The sequence below is a fragment of the Amborella trichopoda genome, chromosome 10 (genome assembly GCF_054954075.1).
Source record: "Amborella trichopoda isolate Santa Cruz 75 chromosome 10, AtrichopodaSantaCruz75HAP2 v2.0, whole genome shotgun sequence".
Classification (NCBI taxonomy): domain Eukaryota; kingdom Viridiplantae; phylum Streptophyta; class Magnoliopsida; order Amborellales; family Amborellaceae; genus Amborella; species Amborella trichopoda.
In genome coordinates, this window is record NC_142345.1 from 40,949,563 (window position 1) to 40,969,068 (window position 19,506).

The 19,506-nt window shown below is 35.3% G+C and overlaps 1 protein-coding gene and 1 long non-coding RNA gene across 2 annotated transcripts; both read right to left on the reverse strand.

Annotated features, from left to right (window-relative positions):
- Positions 1–364: 364 nt before the first annotated feature.
- LOC148780235 (uncharacterized) lies at positions 365–1,502 on the reverse strand. Its single transcript, XR_016042470.1, has 2 exons — positions 1,291–1,502; positions 365–1,133 (listed from the first exon to the last, which is right to left on the reverse strand). It is a non-coding gene; the product is annotated as an uncharacterized LOC148780235 (long non-coding RNA).
- Positions 1,503–8,418: 6,916 nt separating this feature from the next.
- On the reverse strand, positions 8,419–10,987 carry LOC110007218 (uncharacterized). The gene is made up of 5 exons (XM_020666949.2): positions 10,850–10,987; positions 10,360–10,427; positions 10,128–10,242; positions 9,501–9,580; positions 8,419–9,055 (listed from the first exon to the last, which is right to left on the reverse strand). The coding sequence occupies exons 1-5, from the start codon at positions 10,947–10,949 to the stop codon at positions 8,732–8,734; spliced, it is 687 nt and encodes a 228-aa protein (XP_020522608.2). The 5' UTR covers positions 10,950–10,987; the 3' UTR covers positions 8,419–8,731.
- Between the last annotated feature and the right edge of the window lie 8,519 nt (positions 10,988–19,506).

Consider the following 19,506-nt stretch of genomic DNA (forward strand, 5'->3'; position numbering starts at 1 on the left):
GAAGTGAAATTCAAGAAGTATTGGGCAATAGGAACAGGCCAGCCAGAGCCACCCATAAACCAATAGGTCCGAGAGCGGGCCAAGGCCCATGAGCCCGGCAGGGGCCAGGCCATGAGCCCAGGTAGGGGCCTGGCCGAGCCTCTAAGGTAACTTCACCATGACTGCGTCCTCACAGCATCAGTTGTGAAATGGTCGGTTTACTTCTTCAGATGTACTTCCTCAATCTCCTTTTAAGAACAGTAATTTGAAGCATGAAACAACTACTGTCTTGTTGTTTTATGTTGGGGATGCTCAAAACATGGAATCAAACTTGGAACCTGAAGAGGCTGAGACTAAGACCTCTATACTGGGTTACACAAACACATTTTCAATGACAAGCTCTCTCTACGAGGATGCTTCAGTACAAAACCTAATACAAAAAGTAATACAAGGAACTCTGATATAAAACTTGAAGTATCCATCTTAGTAGTCAATACAATACACCAACCTATAACTTCTATTAACAAGGTGAAATAATCACCAATCTCAATCTCACTTCACAAAATGAACTCCTCATCAAATTACAGTAAGAGATGTCACAAACCGGCATAAGGCATTGCACATCCAAACTGATGCTGGTTACTATAAGTACAGATGGAAAAGGAGGGGACAACAAAATCAGATCTGGAGATCCCAAATTGAGAAAATCACTCTTGAAAAGAGAATGCACTGTACCCTCTTCTGAACTAGTGGCAGCCATTGGCAAAAGCAGCAGATAGGATAGTCACACACCAATCTGGATGAGCTCAGTTCTAAGAGGAAAGCTGAAACCTACCAGTTGGCTTTCTCTTTCTCCATCCCTGAAAATGCACCAAGATTGTCCAAGAATCAATTAGGCTAAGAAGGGCGCATTTTCCTTTTATGACATTCCAAGTCTGTATAATGTGTCCCTTTCAGGGAGCCACATTTTTGTAAATAGCCCCCAAAATTTCGGGTTGCAATTTTGTAATCTCTCTCTTCTTCAATACAAAGTTAACATTCTCAAACATTAAGAAGGGCACATGACATACGCTTTTCCTAACAAATAATGCATAGTAGACGAATGTAAGACCCACGAACACGATAAACGCAACGCAATTTGGAACACATTGTACCTGTGGAGACAATGATTTGCAGGCATTTAAAGCACATGACATGAACAGTAGACAAGAAGCAATTCCCTCATATCTCCTTCATTCAATATTTATTTTATGCCAATGAAAAGTCAAAACTAGCTGTAGATTTTAAAAACAATAGGAACAAGTTCAGTACTTGTATAAATATTTAATTCCACGAAGGGACTTTAAAGTGTGACCAAATTTCTTGGGCTGCAGTGGCTTGTGCATAATAACCAAATGCTGTGGCACAGAACTTGATCACACTGCATCAAAATAAGAAAAGTTGATGATCAGAAGGTAAATTTTACAGAAAGCCACTCCGGTTACCCCATATTTTGGGAATTGAAAAGGCCAAAAAAAAAGAGTAAAGAGTGTATGACTCACATGTGGATTACAGACACATGAAACCAAATAAAAAAAATAAAACAATGAAAATCTCTAAGGTAATAGCTCGAAATGCAATGAAACCTGGAAACTTTCTATCGTGATATTTACAAAACCTCAGGTACCGATAAAGATATGTAACTAAACTTTCTATCGTGATATTTAGAAACCTCAGGTGCTGATAAAGATATGTAGCTATTAACCCATACCTGGAGTTTTTAGATGAACGAAGAAAAAAAATGTGCTAATCACATGGACAAATATTAACAACGTGGAAACTTAAACTAATCATTAATCAAAACCTGATAGAGCATAGTAGAATGAGGCCGACCTTAAAAAGAAAAGAGTTCATTAAGGTGCCACCCCACCTGAAGCATTCAAATAACAGAGATCAGGACACACTCCTGCACTAATACAGATAATTATAAGAAAGAAGTATGGTGCAGAGGGTTGGTCAATACTGCATGGGATGAATGGTGCTGAAAACAAATCTCAAACCCAGCACCATTGCACCAGCTATCACAGCAAGCAGCAAATAGAAGCCCTGGTTAGTTTTGATATTATAAAAGTCAGATCAAGAAATCAGAATCAAGAAGGAATATTGGGGATCAGCGCAGTTCTGTCTTCACGTACCCCACACGTCATCCAACTTGATGAAGACCTCATTTAGAAATGACGAAAGAGGGGGATTGATCAACAAGTATATAATAATATGCGCAACCCAAGCCACTGAGAGACAGCTTGAAGAACATAAACCAAAGAAAATGGTGTCACATCAAGTCCAAGTAGCAATCCCAATAATAAACCACAGTTCAACACCAAAACCATAACTCCATAAGCTCATGTGGTCAATGACTGTACTGCTCAGTAGAACATTAATGTGCTAACAAACAAATACTATGAATATAAATCGCTCCTTTCCTTTTACTTTTTAACATGTTAAAGGGGAAGGACTATAACCCTTGACGTCATGGATCTCTCACCCTAATCACCCAGGGCCAAGAGCCTTGCTCTTATCTTCAAATATTATATATAAGTTAATCTAACCAGTAAAAATATCAGTACTGGAAAATATTTCCAAAAACATGAAAAATAGACATCCGGCAGATGATCAAAAGTAAGAACAATTTTTGGATAAGAAACCTAGGGAATAAAAATTCCAAAATGAACTCATATAAAATGTCTTATCCGATGATTCCAAGAACCAGTTTGCCCAAGTAACTGAGAACAGTTAATGCCCAAGAAGTTTCTGCCTGCAGAAAAAATGACCAAGGAAGAGCAGCGGAGCACATTACAGATAGGATATGCAGAGTACACTGAATATGGACATCACTTGACACACACTCACAAATGTATGTGTGTGTGTTTACAGGGAATGATTTCATGCAACTATTATGTAATAATGCAACGAAGCAATCTTCAAAAACCATGTTAAGGCCATTTGTTTGATCCCAATTTTTAAAAATACACTCTATTCATTTTAATAAACAATTACAAAAAAGCAAAAATTAAAAATACACTCATAAAGATATTTTCTTAGCCCAAGTAACATAGGCCATCCATTTTGGTGAGATGCTTAGATCTGGACTTTAGAAGCATTTTTTCCCTTTCTAAATTTTTTAGGTGGCTTTATTATTAGATAAATAATATTAACAAGGAAAAATTTCATACAGACCCCTAATTCCCCATTGTATTTCACGGTAGACCCTCATTCTATTTTTCTTTCAAGTGGCAAAAAAAAATCGTGAAGTATTTCACCGTACCCTCTCATCTCTTCTCTCCCACATTTATTCACTTTTGCTCACAAAAAGTCGCCCCCAACAAATTGTTTTATTCCATTTCAATCCAAAAGCTTTTTTGAAAAGTACAAGATAGGGTTAAAAAGGCTTTTGGATTGAGATGGAATAAAACAATTTGTTGGGGTTAGTTTTTGTGACCAAAAGTGAATAACCGTGAGAGAGAAGAGATGAGGCGGTACGGTGAAATACTCAATGGTATTTTTATACTGCTTGAAAGAAAAATAGATGGGGAATTAGGGGTCTGTACGATATTTTCCCTATTAAAAAAGAAAAAAAAAACTGAGTTTGTAAAGGCCTAATCAAATGGATCAAATAATTTTGATCTGAATTACCAAATTGTCAAGCCATAATCCAAAGCATTTAATGAAGAGTGTGGTTTCTATAAGGTTGCAACTTCAAACGATCCAATTAAGACGCGCCTCCAAATTATATAATAACATGTAATTTTGGTATTAAATTTTCCTAGGATTATCTGAAGATCTATTTTCATATCTAATTATAACATTTCAAACTCTAAAAAGAGTTAAAATCAAGTAGATCTATAAACATATGAAAATCTTGAAAATGGACGATTTAGATAATGTATTGCCAGATGTACTATTGCTGGGACTCAAAAAATATATATATCTTTGTTCATATCCATACATCTCGATGTCAAGATGATCAATTAGAGGGTTTTTCAACATTAAAATAACCTTTTCTGATAGATTTTTGAGGCGCATATGTAATTCTACATTTTAAGGTTGCAACCTTATATAAACTTTTTCCTTTAATAAAACACAATTATAATGAAGGGTGCGTTTTGTATAAGTCTGATGCTCTAAACAATCAAAATGAGTCCACCTTCAAATTGTGTGGAAACATGTTGTTTTAGTACAATAAATCTTTAAGATGTCCTACAAATTTATTCTCATCCCCAATTATAAAATTCAAAGATCAGAAAATAATGTAGATAGAGCAGATCTATGAATACTTGAAAATTTTGAAAATTGACGATCTAGATAATACAATACAAGATGCACCTTTTCCAAGACTAGAAATCTATTTTTTCTCATTTCCATACATCTTGATATTGAGATGATCGAATTGACGGTTTTTCAACATCAAAACAACCTATATTAGTAGGATTGTTGATATCTTTTGCACCGAAAATTTAGAAGAATTCATAGAAACTCTTATTGGATATGGTGATATCCAAAATCACCTCTCAAAGAAATCCATTATTGGGATTGATTTCGCTATTGATATAGATATTAATATTTATGAGTTTCTATATTTATTGAAATTCTTATTTTGAAGGATGTGAAATCTCTTGTTTTTAGGAAACCAAATTGTGTGGGATGTATTTCTTAATAGAATAAGGATATCTATTTGCTATGAAATTCAAAACCTTGTATATATGGAATGAAAGAGAAAGGAATATGCGTACCCTATTTGTGTCACCTTGTTAAAGAGGTGGACTTCATTCTAGAGAGAGGCAAGGGCCTCCTATGTAGAGAAGTAGGAGCCTCTAGAGAGATAAATAAGGTTCTAGCGAGACAAACAATTTACCTGTGCCTTGTGTAGCGAGAGATGCTTGTTTCTTGTAGAGAAGTAGTTATCATATAGATTTTGGGTGGTATTCCATTCTTAGAGAGAGTCAGTTTCTCTTTACTTTCGCATCTCTATCAGGTGTGTTCGATAATAGTTGCCAGAAGTAAAGATAAGGAAGAGCCATAAGGGATGTCAGTTGGGAGAGTGATTTTAATGGCAGTTTGACTGGGTATTGTCGATGGTTAGTACGGTATATTTTGTATCTCAAAATATGTGATATACTCTCATCATTATAGTGGATTTTAGTTTGCTATGCACATGGATGTAGCCCTTTATGGTTTACCACATAAAATCTTAGTGCACTTTCGTGTTGTATATTTCGTAGTTTATTTTTCTTGTGTATTGTCGGTTGTGTCTTTTCTCGCTCTTTCTTTGTCAAAAATCAACTTATTGGGTTTCAGAATTTCCACGCATAGCGAGTAGTATCAAAGCTTGGTTTGGGGTTATCAGTATGGCAGTCAATGTTTCAAATGCAAAGTTTGAGATTGAGAAATTTGATAGCAAACACAATATTTTTTAGCAAGAATGCCAAAAGAATTTATTTAGAAAAATGGATGATTCTATAAAGCTATCCAATGAGAGTTGGTATGGTGAGTAGGTGATTTTGATATCAACGTTGAGATTGTCGTATATAGTGATATCCAATATTAATTCCCAAGGAAAGGATGTGAAATCACTTATTTTTAGAAAACCAGATTATACATGATATGTTTCCTCATGGGATAAGGATTTCTATTTGTTATGGGACTCATATATATATATATATATATATATATATATATATATATATAATGAGGAAGAAAGGAACATATGTGCAATATTTGGGTTAGGAAATGTGGATTTCCGTCTAGAGAGAGGCAAAGACCTCTTGCGTAGAGAAGGAGGATGCTCTAGCAGGATAGTTGAGCTTCTAGTGAGAGAAACGGTTTGCTTGTGCCTCGCATGGAGAGAGGTTTGTCTTTTTATAGAGAAGCAGTCCCTATGGTGATTATGGGTAGTATCTCCTTCTTAGAGAGAAAACCGCTTTCTCATTGCTCTTGCATCTCTATGTGGTGCATTTAATAATAGTTGCTCGAAGTAAAAAGAAAAGAAGAATAGTAGGTGATGTCAGTTGGAGAATGGTTTCAAGGGTTATTTCACTGGGTATTATCGATTAAGAAACCTTTTGTATCCCGTTATCTATGATGTAACTCGGTATAACGGATTGCAGTTTGTCATGCCTGTGGATGTATCCCTTTAGGACGAACCATGTAAAATCCTGATGTTCTTTTTGCATTGTTTCTTTCGTCTTTTTTTCTTATTGCCACTTGTGTATTTTCTCTCTTTATTTACCCGTTGTGTATTTTTTCTATTTTTATTTGTCAAAAATCAGCTGGTCCAATTTTAGAGCTTTCGTGCACAGGAGTTGATGAGAGAAATAAAAAAAAACAAAAGAGAACTCCCCGTGAGAGAGATCACAAAGAGAGATTTAGGGTTTAAGAGAGCGTTGAAGAGGGAGAAAACGAGGTAGTAAATGTAGGGCTCCACTAAGTTTTGGATTCGTATAGATTTAAGTTTGGAATTTCTTACCTTCTTTGTGGGATCTATCTTTGGAAAATCTCATAACAAGAACCACTAATTTTTTGCCACCAACCTCAACTTTAGAAGAAAAAAAAGAAAATGCCAATACAGTTTTACTGGGAAATTATTTCAGGTGTAGCATCCTCTAAGACCTTGGCCATAGCCTCTCAAAGTTTTTTGTATGTATGACCCCAAACACTTCTAAACACTCTGCAAATCTTTTTCCTAAAGTACTTGAACTTGGTCGCCAAAAACAATTTACGTATAATGGTCTTTAAAATTTTGAAATGAATTGTTGGATAAAAAATGATACAATATGGACCATTTCTAGGGCACAAAATTCATTTTCTTTCTTAGATTCGTGATTATCATAGTCCATAAGACAAACTAATACGGTTACAGATTTTTAATGCATCGTTAAAGCCTTTTCCAACTATTTGGAGTTGAAGAATCCTTAATGCATCCCCAGGATAGATTTTTGAAAGGTAGACACACTTAGGGACCGACCTAAACCCCACCCTCATAAGGAGCTTTGATAGAAGTGTATGTGCCATCCACCCATCTAATCTCTTTTATCTTTCACTCAACAGGGCACAAAACTAGTTATTTTCAAAAAGGGAAAAATTTAGATAGGAGTGCAATCTAAAAGTAAGGTACACATAAAAAATCTAGCTAACAGTGTTCCAAAGTTGAAAAAACTTCTAATTGATCATCTCGGCCTCGAAATATATGGTATAAAGAAAAAAAAAATTTCAAGTCTTAAAAATAGTTCATTTTGTAACAATTCATCTTGACTGTTTATTTTCAAGATTTTGAAGTGTTTGTAGTTATGCCAAACTGTACCCTTTTTGGAATTTTACATTTCATAATTAAGGTTGAACATGGATTTCTAATCCATTGTAAGTTTTTCAATACTTGATAAGTTTTTCAACACTTGAACTACATCTTCCGACAACATTTAGATATGCGCCTTACATGTATAATATGAGATGCGCACCTTATACAAACCTCACCCTTTTAACAAACACCCCATATTTTCTTTTTCTATGATTAGTTTGGTCATCATTGAACTAGATATGTGCAGGCAGGGGTTGTAATGAGCCAGGTGATCTGACCCGGTCTTGGCCAACATTTGTGGCCCCTACCGTGAGTACGGGCCTGGCAGTTCATGGCCCATGATGCCCACTGGGCCTCATACAAAGGAAGGGCCAGGTTTGAGCCAGGGTTCGCCTGCCGGGAAAAGCCGAGCCATGCCAGGCCCGGCCCACGAAATCCCGGACTCCTGGCTGTTATTGGTATTCATATTGTCTTGTAACCTTGCCTATGGCTTTGATTGGGTGCATTTGTGAGAGATAACAAACTTTCCATGGCAAGAAAATGAGCCCCTTTCTGATTCATCTATTTTTATATTTTCAATCAACATTTTGTTTTTTTTTATGGGAATCACGTGTGCCATCTAGTAACAAGCATAAGTTGAGAGTATATTGGCCTCAAATTTAAACCAAGCGAATAATATTCAGCATTCCCTATGAATTAAAAATGTTTTTGGTGTTTCACACCTTTGACTGAATATAATCAAATATGTTCTCCACATTTCAAAGATAGTGGGTGGAGATAAAAAATTTAATAGAATCTCTCTCTCTCTCTCTCTCATGGAGATAGAAAACTTCATAGAATCTCTCTCTCTCTCTCTCTCTCTCTCTCTCTCTCTCTCTCTCTCTCTCTCTCCTGAACTTGGTCCTAGCTCCATGAGCAAGCTTGCCAAGCATGAACATGCATATAGCCATAGAAATTGTATTTCACCTCTAAGAAGGGATAATTGAAACAGTAACTATAAATTGTAACAAATGTGCTGTTAATGTACCTAAAAATCAGTTTAAAAAAAAAAATGGAACAAATGGTAAAAACAAGCACCCTCACTACACGAAATAAAATAGATGGAACGGTTTTATGGATTTCATCACTTGATCAGTGGGTTGTTTTATTTATGAGAAGGGCATAAACAAAAGGTCAGATATAAGCAACTGAAATTAACCCCCAAAGAAAGCCTAATTGCCCTAAAACCAAATTTGCTTAATCCATCCAGTTGGATGAATCAAAGTCATGGTATTCTTGTACGATGAAAAGTTTTATAGGTATCAACCCTAGAAAATAGGAACAGTGTATGCCTAACAATCTTATCCTATATACTTGAAAGAAAACCTAAGAAACAAAGGGTGAAAATGGTTCTTTGAGGTTCAAGGAATGTTGTTGAGGCTACTATGGATGAAGACTGCTTACACTTTGCGGCTTGTTGTTGTTGACAGGAGGCGTCTTGCTTGGGTGTTGATGGTAATCCATAGCAAACATATCCGAGATGTCATCTATCAAATCTTCTTTGGCTTTCGATGAATTCACAAGTTCAAATTGTGAGTGTTTTTCCATTCCTCTAGAAGTTGAAGATAGTGGAGAATGATTGTCTATGGAGTCTGAACTTTTGGAAGCTGAAGGAGCTACTTGCATGGCCTTCAATGCATCAATTTCGGAGACATGGCCAGTCTCAGTGGAGAGTGAAGCCTTTGATTTTTCTCCATGCCTCCATTTCTACAAGAAGAAATGGAAATTCAACTTATTGAGAGAAATAATTTAGACGTTCAAAATAATATTAAAAAAATGTGAATGGTAAGCAGTGTTTTAATCTAGAGCAACACAGACTACTGGAGAGATATCCAATGTAAGATAATGAGACAGAAGAACTTGAAGTGGTCATTTAAGTGTATTTTCATATATAAATGTGTGGGAGGGAGAGATTTATCTCATGCTTGAGAGAACACTTCACTTTCTTGAGTTGATATGCACATATATGAGAGTGACCCAATTCCAATATCTCATATTTGCAAGGGATGGATAAAGAGAGCAATTGTACTTAATATTAGCAAATTAATCAACATAAATAGTACAATTACTTATATTAGTGTGTGTATGTGTGTGTGTGTGAGAGAGAGAGAGAGAGAACATATAATAAAAAGAGGTTTCAATTTTAGTTTACCCCATGTCCATAAGTGCCCAAAGATTTCCTATTCACTTGTTGGGCATCAAAGAATTCCTTTGGGCCACTCTCATAGCTTCCTGCATCCAAACACATAAGCCTTCAATGGGAACCATAAAATAATTGTCCAAACATGCAGTTATACAATGGAAACCTCAACAAATTTGTGGTCCTCCATGATTCCATATTTCAAATTTTGAAAGCGATAACACAAAAAAATGAGAGTAACATAAAAAGGAAGCATCAAAAAGTACAACACATAGTAGAAACTTTAAACCAACCAAGATACAACTCTTTTTAAGTATATGAATTTCATCTCTCACTTAAACATTACAACCAAGAACAAAAATACATTTATATATTCTATACTTTCTCTTGCTTATAGCATGGACATATGTAAGAGAGGGGAAAAAGCTAGTGACACTAAACTACAGTAAGGCCCCAAGCATGGCTCTCAGTTATTCCTTGGGGGGTGGTGGTCTGGCATATGATAATCAGCACTAAAGGATGTGAGAACAACAACTGCATTTGCCTTAAAAGGAAGGCAAGCTTTTGCACTCATTTTACAATTTACATTGTATTGCCCCTTCCCTTCATGCTCATGTTTTCCAACAGAAGGGATTGCACCTGAAATCCTTGAAGCTACATGGTTTTTATCTTCAGCTCCTGTCTTCTTCTTCATCACAGTCTCTTTCATCGCCATTTTTCTCCCCTTCAGCCCTTTGGATTCCACCATGACACCCTGCAATTTTATTTATTTCATATGAGAGAGAGAGAGAGAGAGAGAGAGAGAGAGAGAGAGAAAGAGAGAGAGAGAGAGAGAGAGAGATCAGTGAAGCAAGAGTAGGCATCCACTTACTCGTTGAACAGCTAAATTTTCGTCAGCAATTGGAACCTTGATTTCTTGTGTCTTATCCAAAGCCACCACTGCCATAAGGTGATTAGAATAGTGAGTATGTATTTCCATTTTCGACTCTATAGAAGGGAGAGGGGTAGAGGAACTAATTACAAAATAGGAATAAAAGAGACAGAATTAGAGAGATTATGTTATCAGACTTCTAGAGAGAGAGAGAACCAGCTCTGCGGATAGTAGAGAAGAATGAGATTTGCACCACCAGAGAGAGAGAGAGAGAGCTCCACTGACATTAGAGGAGAACGAGATTTTGCACCACCAGGAAAAGAGAGAGAGAGAGAGAGAGAGCTCCACTGCCTTAGAGGAGAACGAGATTTTGCACCACCAGGAAAAGAGAGAGAGAGAGAGGGAGAGAGAAAGAGCTCCACTGGCATTAGAGGAGAATGGGATTTGCATCACAAGGAAGGAAGAGAGAGAGAGAGAGAGGTCCTCCCACCTTGCAGGGCAACGACACTAGAGCTTGCAAGCTCTACTGTAGCAAACAGTAGCCCTAGAAGTAATATGCAGATAAAGCGACTAAACGCCATGTATTTCATCGACTATAGATTGATGGAACAACTAAACGCCTGCTTGCAAAAGAGAGCCCAAAACAGGGTGTGAGAAGGGTTTATAAAGGCAACAAAACACAAATAGTTGCTCAAATAAAATAATCCAGCATCCAAATAACTAATAAACAAATCCATGAGAGAAGATCAACATTCAAAGAGTAAATAAATAAACAGAGGGAAGAGAGAGAGATGGGGAAGAAAACGATGAGCGAGAAAGTATGAATGCGTGGAATGGAAGATACGGGTGTTTAGCGCCTGTCTGCTGCCATGCATGCAACGATATGCGTAAATTTGGTGGCCGAGGCGTCCACCTACCAAACCTAGGCTTTCCGTATTTTATATTCATTCTCTTGGTCCTTTCCCCATATAAACATATCGCATAGGGGTGGCAATGGGCCCGACCAGACTCGCGACCTGACGGGTAGACCCGATCTCGGGTTTGGTTATGAGTTTAAATTTTGGACCCGAAAGATTGGATCCAAATTCAAAACCAAGACCCAAATACCGTTTGCGTCCGGACCCAACCCGTTGCCTTCCCTAATACCGTGTTGCTTTTCACTTGTGGTGTTGGACCACATTAGGGAAGGCAACGGGTTGGGTCATATTGTCATGTTACACCACATTGTAGTGTTGGACCACATTATAGGTGGTCCAAGGATGGAGACCTCAGACTGTTTGTAATGTGGTGTAACATGACAATATGGCCAGTATGAGATGGGAAAATCGAGCTGTCTGTAATGTGTTGTAACACCACAATCTAGGTGGTTCGAGGATGGGAACTTTGGACCGATCGCAAATGTCTCAAAACATAGGATATGGCTCAGACATTAAAAAAAACTAAAAAAAAACAAAACTGACATATCTCGTAATTTTTTACCAAAATTGACCAATTCTATATTCTATTTATTTGTTTTAGGTTTGTATGTTAATTACTCTATTGATAAAGAGGTTGCATTACAATAAAGAGTTTAACCAAAAGCACAGCAAAAGAAGCCCCTCTTAGGTAAGGAATCAGCTAACTCATTAGCCTCCCCGTAAGTGTCCTAAGACTATCCTTTCTTCACTACCGATCTTGGCTCGGGCATTTGATATAAAGAAATTCACTTGCATTTTGGGGCTCTCAGTTTTGATTATAAGCATAATTACATTTTGATCTTTATAGTAATAGACTCCATTCCCTATATAAACATGGCATTTCCATCTTTGCTCAGGTTTTTTTGGTAGTTGGACCCTCAAAATGAGATGTGAGTTGAGGTGAGTCCAATGGGGAACACCTGAAGGCACCCAGCTAGCCATGGCACGATTTCATATGCTAGTGGAGAATACCCTGTCGGCCTTGTTGGCCTTGAACCCCTGTGCATGGCTCGGGAGTGATTTGAGATGACCAAAGCACTCCCAACATTTTTTATGACCCTTTCACTAAGGTCGATAAATGGGGAAAAGGTAACTTGCCTTTTTTTTTTTTCACCATTTGATTGTATACATGAATGTGAGGGCGTTGGTTTTAGAAGAAAGGAGAATGGACCTTAAAACTGTGCATGAACGAGGGTGCTCATACCTAATATCCACCATTTATGTTTATCTACAGATTAATGGTGATGAGCTATGAAACACTTTTATGACGGATTAATTTATTTGGAGCAAACAATTACTCAACTCTACTACTGATGAAAGCTTGGACTATAAATATTAACATAAGAGCATCTCAATGCTCCACTCCAATGCCGTCTGTATAGGTGTATGTGTTTCCATGCATTCATAATAGGGCACACTCACTCTATAACCCAAATTTGATAAGTGCCAAATATTTTAACATAGCCTGGTGGACACTTGAAGCATATTTGACTAAAGCTCTGATAAGCTTTCATCATAAGGGGTTACCAATGATTGGGCAAGGTCATACGAGCTTATGAAATTAATAAACCATATGTCTTATTTGAAAGGGGAAAGATTAATGTCTTGACATTTATTTTATTGGAGAAGTTCAAAACCTTTACGTGTGGAAATAAATAATGAACCCTTTCATCGATTGACTCTTAATCTATGGAAGAAATTCAATACCTATACGTGTGGTAATAAATAATGAAACCATTTGAGCAATTGATTCTTATTCTATGAATTCATGCAAATTCAACTTGTTATTTTATTGGTTATATCCAATACCTATACAAGGAAGACACACCTCTAAATTTCTCTGCCAACTTTATACATACAAGGAAGACACACCTCTGAATTTCTGTAAAAGATATAGTTCTAGTGCCAAAAACCTTATAACGGCTTAAAAATCTATTTCCAAACCCTATGAAATTTAAAATTTCAAAAACAGTGCATAAGAATCAGATCTATAAACACCTGAAAATCTTAAAAATACACAGTCTCGATAACTTGTTAAAAGATGCACCATCAGGACAGTAAAAAAAAAAAATATTTATATACATACATCTTGAGGTAGAGATGATCAATTGGAAGGTTTTCCAGCTTTGGTGTATACTCTTTTCTCGATTTTTGAGGTGCATCTTACTTCTACAGTAAAAAATTACAACCTTATAAAAACTTTTTCCAATGCTATATCTACCCATGTGAGAATAAAAAAAAAAAACTCTATAGCAAGAAGTAATGCAAATTTAACATGTAAAGGTAGACAGTATATTATCTATGTGATATATGATCCAGTTACTCTAGGTTAACATTCAAAAAGAAGAAATATGTTGTCTAGAAGCACTGAAGCTACTAGCTATGGCGGCTGACGAAGGTAGTTCAGCTAGGGTTTTATGGTTTCCTAGAATTGACGATCAAGCAAATGTGGCTCTCCAAGGCCATGGCATCAAACTTAGAGCTTGAAGAACATGGTCAAAAAGTGCTAAGATTTAGCATCACAAAACAAGCTCATCATTAACAACAAACCCTAAAAATTGTGGGTTTCTGGTGGAAAATGCAACACCTATTAGGGTTAGGGAAATGCAATATAAATTAGGGTTAGGGTTTGCTTTGGAAGGGCTGAGGACCATTAATAAATAAATTAGAGTCATTGAGTTATGAAGAGTTTAGAGCACGAGGACGTGCCATTCGAGCCCCTTTGGTGGGCTTGCCTTGCTTGGAGTGCAAGTTGCTAGTCGGTGCACACCGAAACTTTCCGAAATTTTAATATTTCGGGGATATCAAGAAGCAGTACACCGACCCTCGTGATCGTATTACGGCTTGCAAAATACATGTTCACAAAAATTAGCTTTTCAATTTAAATAGTTTTTTTTCTTTTTCTCCTTTATATAGGGACCTTTATCATAAACATGCAATGGATTGAACTATTTGTCCTTTCAGCCATTTTTATTTGATTTCAAAAAGTACATTAAAAGACGTTTAATCACAATTAGAAGTTGATATTTTGGGTTAGTTTGGTAAATGATGTGAAATGTTAAACAATTGATATTTTAGGTTTGTTTCGAGAAGCTTTCCTTTTCTTCATTGATTTCAGCCCTTGCTTCAGTCTGGGGAGGTTTTCATTTAAGGATATAATGGTTGTTTAGACTAAATAAGCCAATTGTTAGATGTAATTAATGGTTTCACAATGGAAAAGTATAGAGTGATTGACCCAAAAACTTTACCTAAAATGTAAAATACTCCGTTTATAAGTGAAAATTATAAGGAAGATCGGTCAACCCGTGTTTTTTTATTTTTTTCAAATTTGCTTCTCAGTCCAAGGATACCATCCTCGTACCACATTTATTTTTATTTATTTTTTTTTTTTTAAGTTTTATCGTTAGTACGGCAATGCCCTGTGCTCTAGGGGCAGTGCCTAGGTGGTCCAAGGTTCGAATCTTTAGACCGCCCTCTGGTTCTTGAGCGGTTCGAGGTTTCCATCCTCGTATCGCTCTTTTTTCTTATTTTTTGAGAAAAAAAGGGGTCCGAGGTCGTCATCCTCGGATTGTGCTATATGCCTTTTTTTTTAAAAAAAAAAACAACGGTCTGAGGATGGGAACCTCAAACCGCTCTCTGGACTGAGCACAACTCTGTTCCTGGGTGGTCCGAGGTTCCCATCCTCTGACCACTCTTTATTTTTTATTTTTTGAGATAAACAACAGTTCGATGATAGCATCATCGGATAGAGGGACAATTTTGAAAAACATAAAAAATGTAGGTTGACAGACCTTTCTTGTAATTGCTGCTATAAACAAAGCATTTCATATTTTAAATAAAGTTTTCGGGTCCGTACATAAATCACTCAACGTATACCTAGTAACTGAGCTGGTAGGGTAAACCAATCACTGGCCTAACCACCTATTCTTGACTAGTTTCGGTCTGTTTCGTCGGTTCTCTATAGGGATTTTATGTTGAAGAAAAGAAGAAATTGATAGCGATCAGGTGAGTTTGGGATGCCTTTAGATCGGTTTTTAAAACACTGACTATAACATTCAATTCCAGTTTCTATCAAGATTTGACGGTCGATAGCATGCCTATATGTAGTTGAAGCATATACATAAGGGAGGGCTTTGTATGTGACCCCACCCATATATATAATATATGTGACCCGTGGCCTCAACCGTAAGATCTGAGTAGATGGTTAAGTTGACTTGAGTCACAATGTCACAGCTAGAATTTAACCGTCAGATATTGATTAGAAGTCTCATAGTGTTTTTTTTTTTTATTATTATTATTATTTTACAAATAATTTTGAAGCAAAATTTGGAGCATGAATAGATCTAAAAAGGGCGTACATGATAAAAAAATTTTAAAAATATTTGCGGTAATGAAAAGTTACCAGAATACCCCTGAAAATTGAAGGGTATTTTGATCATTTATTTTTACATAAAATATTTTTGTTTTATTTTTTCCAGGTTTGCCCTATTTTTTTGATGGAACACCCAAAATTTTATAAAAAAATATTTTGTAGAAAAAAAGAAAAATAAAACAGTATTTGACATGACATTATGGTCTGAACAATTATAGCTGTTTGATTCAGATCAAACGGCTAAAAAGTGAAGTCACATATAACTTATATGTTGTTGGGGTCACATAGAAACATTTCCCTATGCATTCCCTATACATAATTACTAAGGTATAATTTACAACACAATGAGCCCTTCATGGCTATAGACAATGAGGATACAAAGTCCTTCATGCTAATGGGTTGCAATTTTGGAGAATGGGGGATTAAATTTATGGAAAAAGATTTATAACCCCTATACAAATAATTATCCATCTATAGTATAGAAAACCATAAACTACTTCCAAGATGTTTAATTTTTTTTTTACCTTTTTCGTTGTTCAAATTATAATATAAAGTTATTTTATTTTATCTGATGATCCCTTCATCAAAATTCTAAAAAATTCTAAAAAAGCTTTCTTTCTTTCTCTCTTTTCCTCAGCCCTGAACTTTTTCTTCCGCTCTCTCACTCGCAACGTTCTTTGAACCTTCATATAACTCTCATAAAGTGAACCTCACAAGAAGTTTAAAAGATTAATTTCCAATTCCATTTATAACATCGTATTATTAAAAAAGATGGATAATATCGTAAGTTAGACTATCAAAGAGAAGCATATGGTTAAACTTATTTTTCTTTTAAGTTTTAAAGCGTCTAGGTTTTTTTATAGACCTATGATATTTGGGATTATGATTTTAGAGAGGAAGGTATATATCTTTCACCCTTAAATATATGAAAATTTGTAAAATTCTAATTATACTTGCAAATGTTTTTCTCTAGGCCATGATTGCTTTCATGTGTAGTAACCGGTAACAATGTGTACTACAGGTGTATGGTTACTGCAATTGGTGGTATTGGGATTCTAATAAATTCATTTGGTATCAACTTTTTTTTTTTTTTTTTTTGAACGGTAACATACAATTTTTCATTAATTGAATTGTAAAGTACAATATGTTCAATCAAAGACACGAGATTACAGAAATGAAATAACCCGCGATGAAAGAGTATAGACTCTTCCATTGACAAAAACATCAATATTTTTGTTCGTCTCTATAATAATATTTCACTATTGTTATGGAGTTGATAAAATATCTCAAATTTGACGAAAGATAATCATTAATCACCAACAAACTTTTCGTATCGACTTTTTTGTGAGGGTTTGGTTTTAAGCGTGCGGTTTTAGGGTTGCTGTGCTAACATTTTGTTCTCGAAGCTGCTAAAAGCCTTTTTATTGCTTGATGAAAGACAAAGCACATGCAATGCCGGAGGAAGACAACACTGGTTACACGTGCCATGCTGGAGGAAGACAACACTACTTACCTGTGCTGCACGCTTTACAAATTCAGCTCCAAATTTCGATACTGTCATTGCTGGTGCTCTCTCTCTCTCTCTCTCTCTTGAAGGTGAACTCTCACACTCTCTCTCTCTCGGTGGTATGAGTTATTTCGATCTCTCTTCTTTCTTTCTTTTTAAAGGTAAAATCTTTCTGTTTCCAATGGTGGTGTGAGCTCTCTTTCCAATGGTGGTATGGCTTCTACTTGTGAGTGAATCTACAGTCTACACCAGTACAGCAAACTTTACGCCCAAACCTGTTCAGATGTTTAAAACAAAGAAGGTAGATTGATTTACGTATGGAATTTAAAACTTTAGGTAAAATATAAAATATTCGACTTACAAGAGAAATTACAAAAAAAGTCAGTCACTCTATTTTTTTTTTTTTTTTCTTTTAAATTGCTCTTTGATCCATCCGAATTTTGAAATTTTTTAGTTTGTTTTATTTTTAATAGGGAAGTGGCCCAAGTTTTAAGGCACTTCCTTACTAACAAAAAAACTAAAAAAAAATTCAAAATCCGGGTTGACCAAAAGGGTATTATAGAAAAAAAATTGACTTGACTGAATTTTTTTTAATAATTTCCACATATAAGTAGAACATTTTGTATTTTACCTAAAATTTTATGGTCTCTATATAAATCACTCTACCGGTTAAGATGTAAAACATTAAGTAGGGAAAAAACTGCTTTTACGTCTTTGAAATAAAAAAAAAAGCTTTTAGCAACCAATGTTTGTTATTTTGCATAAGGAAGAGAGAGTTGAGATTGTCTCAATTACAATGTCACACAACTCTACACAATTTTATTTTTAATTTTTTTTATATAAACTATTTTAACATCAAATTTTGTATGTCCAATCCTCTATTAAACTCGTATTACAGAAAAATATATAAAAAAAATATTTTCAATAAAATAAAATGGCCAAATTACCTTTCAAAGTTTAAAGAGGAATTTTGGTCTTTATATTTTATCAAAAATTTATTTTTAATATTTTTTACAGGTATGTCCCAATGAGAAGATGGTACCTACCAAATTTCATATTCATAAAATTTTTATAAAAAAAACTAAAAATAAAATACTTTAAGATGCCGAATCGAACAGTAAGTGATTCTCTTGATAAAAATTGGATGATTAGATGTAGGAAAAACATAGATCTTCTATGTTATAGAAGAAGTAGAAAAACCTTTCGGTTTTGTAGCGAAGACCTAATTGAATAAATATCAAAGTGGTACCAAAAGAGAACAATTTTATTTATATATTTATTTCTTGATTTTATTTGTCAATAAATATCCTCATATGATCTTGGTAAAAGAAAAAAAAATTATACACACGGTACTTTATCTCATAATCGAGAGAGGCGGTGAAAGGGAGAGAGTGGCGCCGTTAGCAGCGCACACTCGTCCAGTTTTACCGCGAAAATCAAAGAGGCAATTATACACGTGTCAGAAGACACGCGCACCGAGATCTTGGATACAAGATTTTTACGGCATGTTTTGGCCTCGTTTTGTCTTTTAATATTGGGAAAGGAATTTCCATCATTTCCAGGTTTGCCCAACGAGTAACGAAAAGAAAAATAGTTGATTCATCCCAAGGGAACAGTATCCAACCTCAGGTTGGAGAAGTAAATATCTATGTTAAACTTCGTACGTATGTCCTAGATATTATTTTATTTTTTTATTTTTTTTTTTGCCAGTTTTGATAAAGCTTGTGAAATAATATGTTTAAAAGAGAAAATAGTGTGAATGCGATACTCTATAACCAACTCATTTTCTTAAATGGACTACATGCCCTCATATTGTCCAAAATAGTTATTTCTTAAAATTGTCACTTATTTTAGAGGGAAAAAAACAATTTCACAAGATTATATCAAGAGGATTGTTCACAAAGAAGTTATTTATCTTTTGTATAGGTAGATAATAGTCATTTTTACTCATTCAATGTCAAAATAGATGGTTTGGGATGAGTCATAAAGCCCAAGAATTATTTTTTTTTGGATTTTGTGTCTATGATATTCTTACAACCACCTATTTTAAAATTTAAGTGACGAGAATAATTGTGATTTTTATGTGAAAAAGATAAATGGTCTCTTTATAGACAATGCCTATACAAAGCCACCTATGAAATACGCATGCTTTTTTCTTGTCCAAAAATGTTAAAATTCTTTTTTATTTTTATACAATATGGTGTTTAGAGTTCCATTCTCATTAGATCCCAAGTAAACATTCAAAACGAAGATATGAACAAGATTCAAGAGGATGTATGTGAATTTGAAGTAAAGGAAATATATATCTAATG

What these genes read in the sequence shown, in the direction of transcription:
- LOC110007218 (XM_020666949.2), bottom strand. Translation starts at nt 10,949, where the DNA reads ATGAAATACATGGCGTTTAGTCGCTTTATCTGCATATTACTTCTAGGG. An exon ending in AAAATTTAGCTGTTCAACGA is followed by an intron (nt 10,243 to 10,359) that starts GTAAGTGGATGC and finishes ATAAAATTGCAG; the next exon opens with GGTGTCATGGTGGAATCCAA. An exon ending in TGTAGCTTCAAGGATTTCAG is followed by an intron (nt 9,581 to 10,127) that starts GTGCAATCCCTT and finishes GTTTGGATGCAG; the next exon opens with GAAGCTATGAGAGTGGCCCA.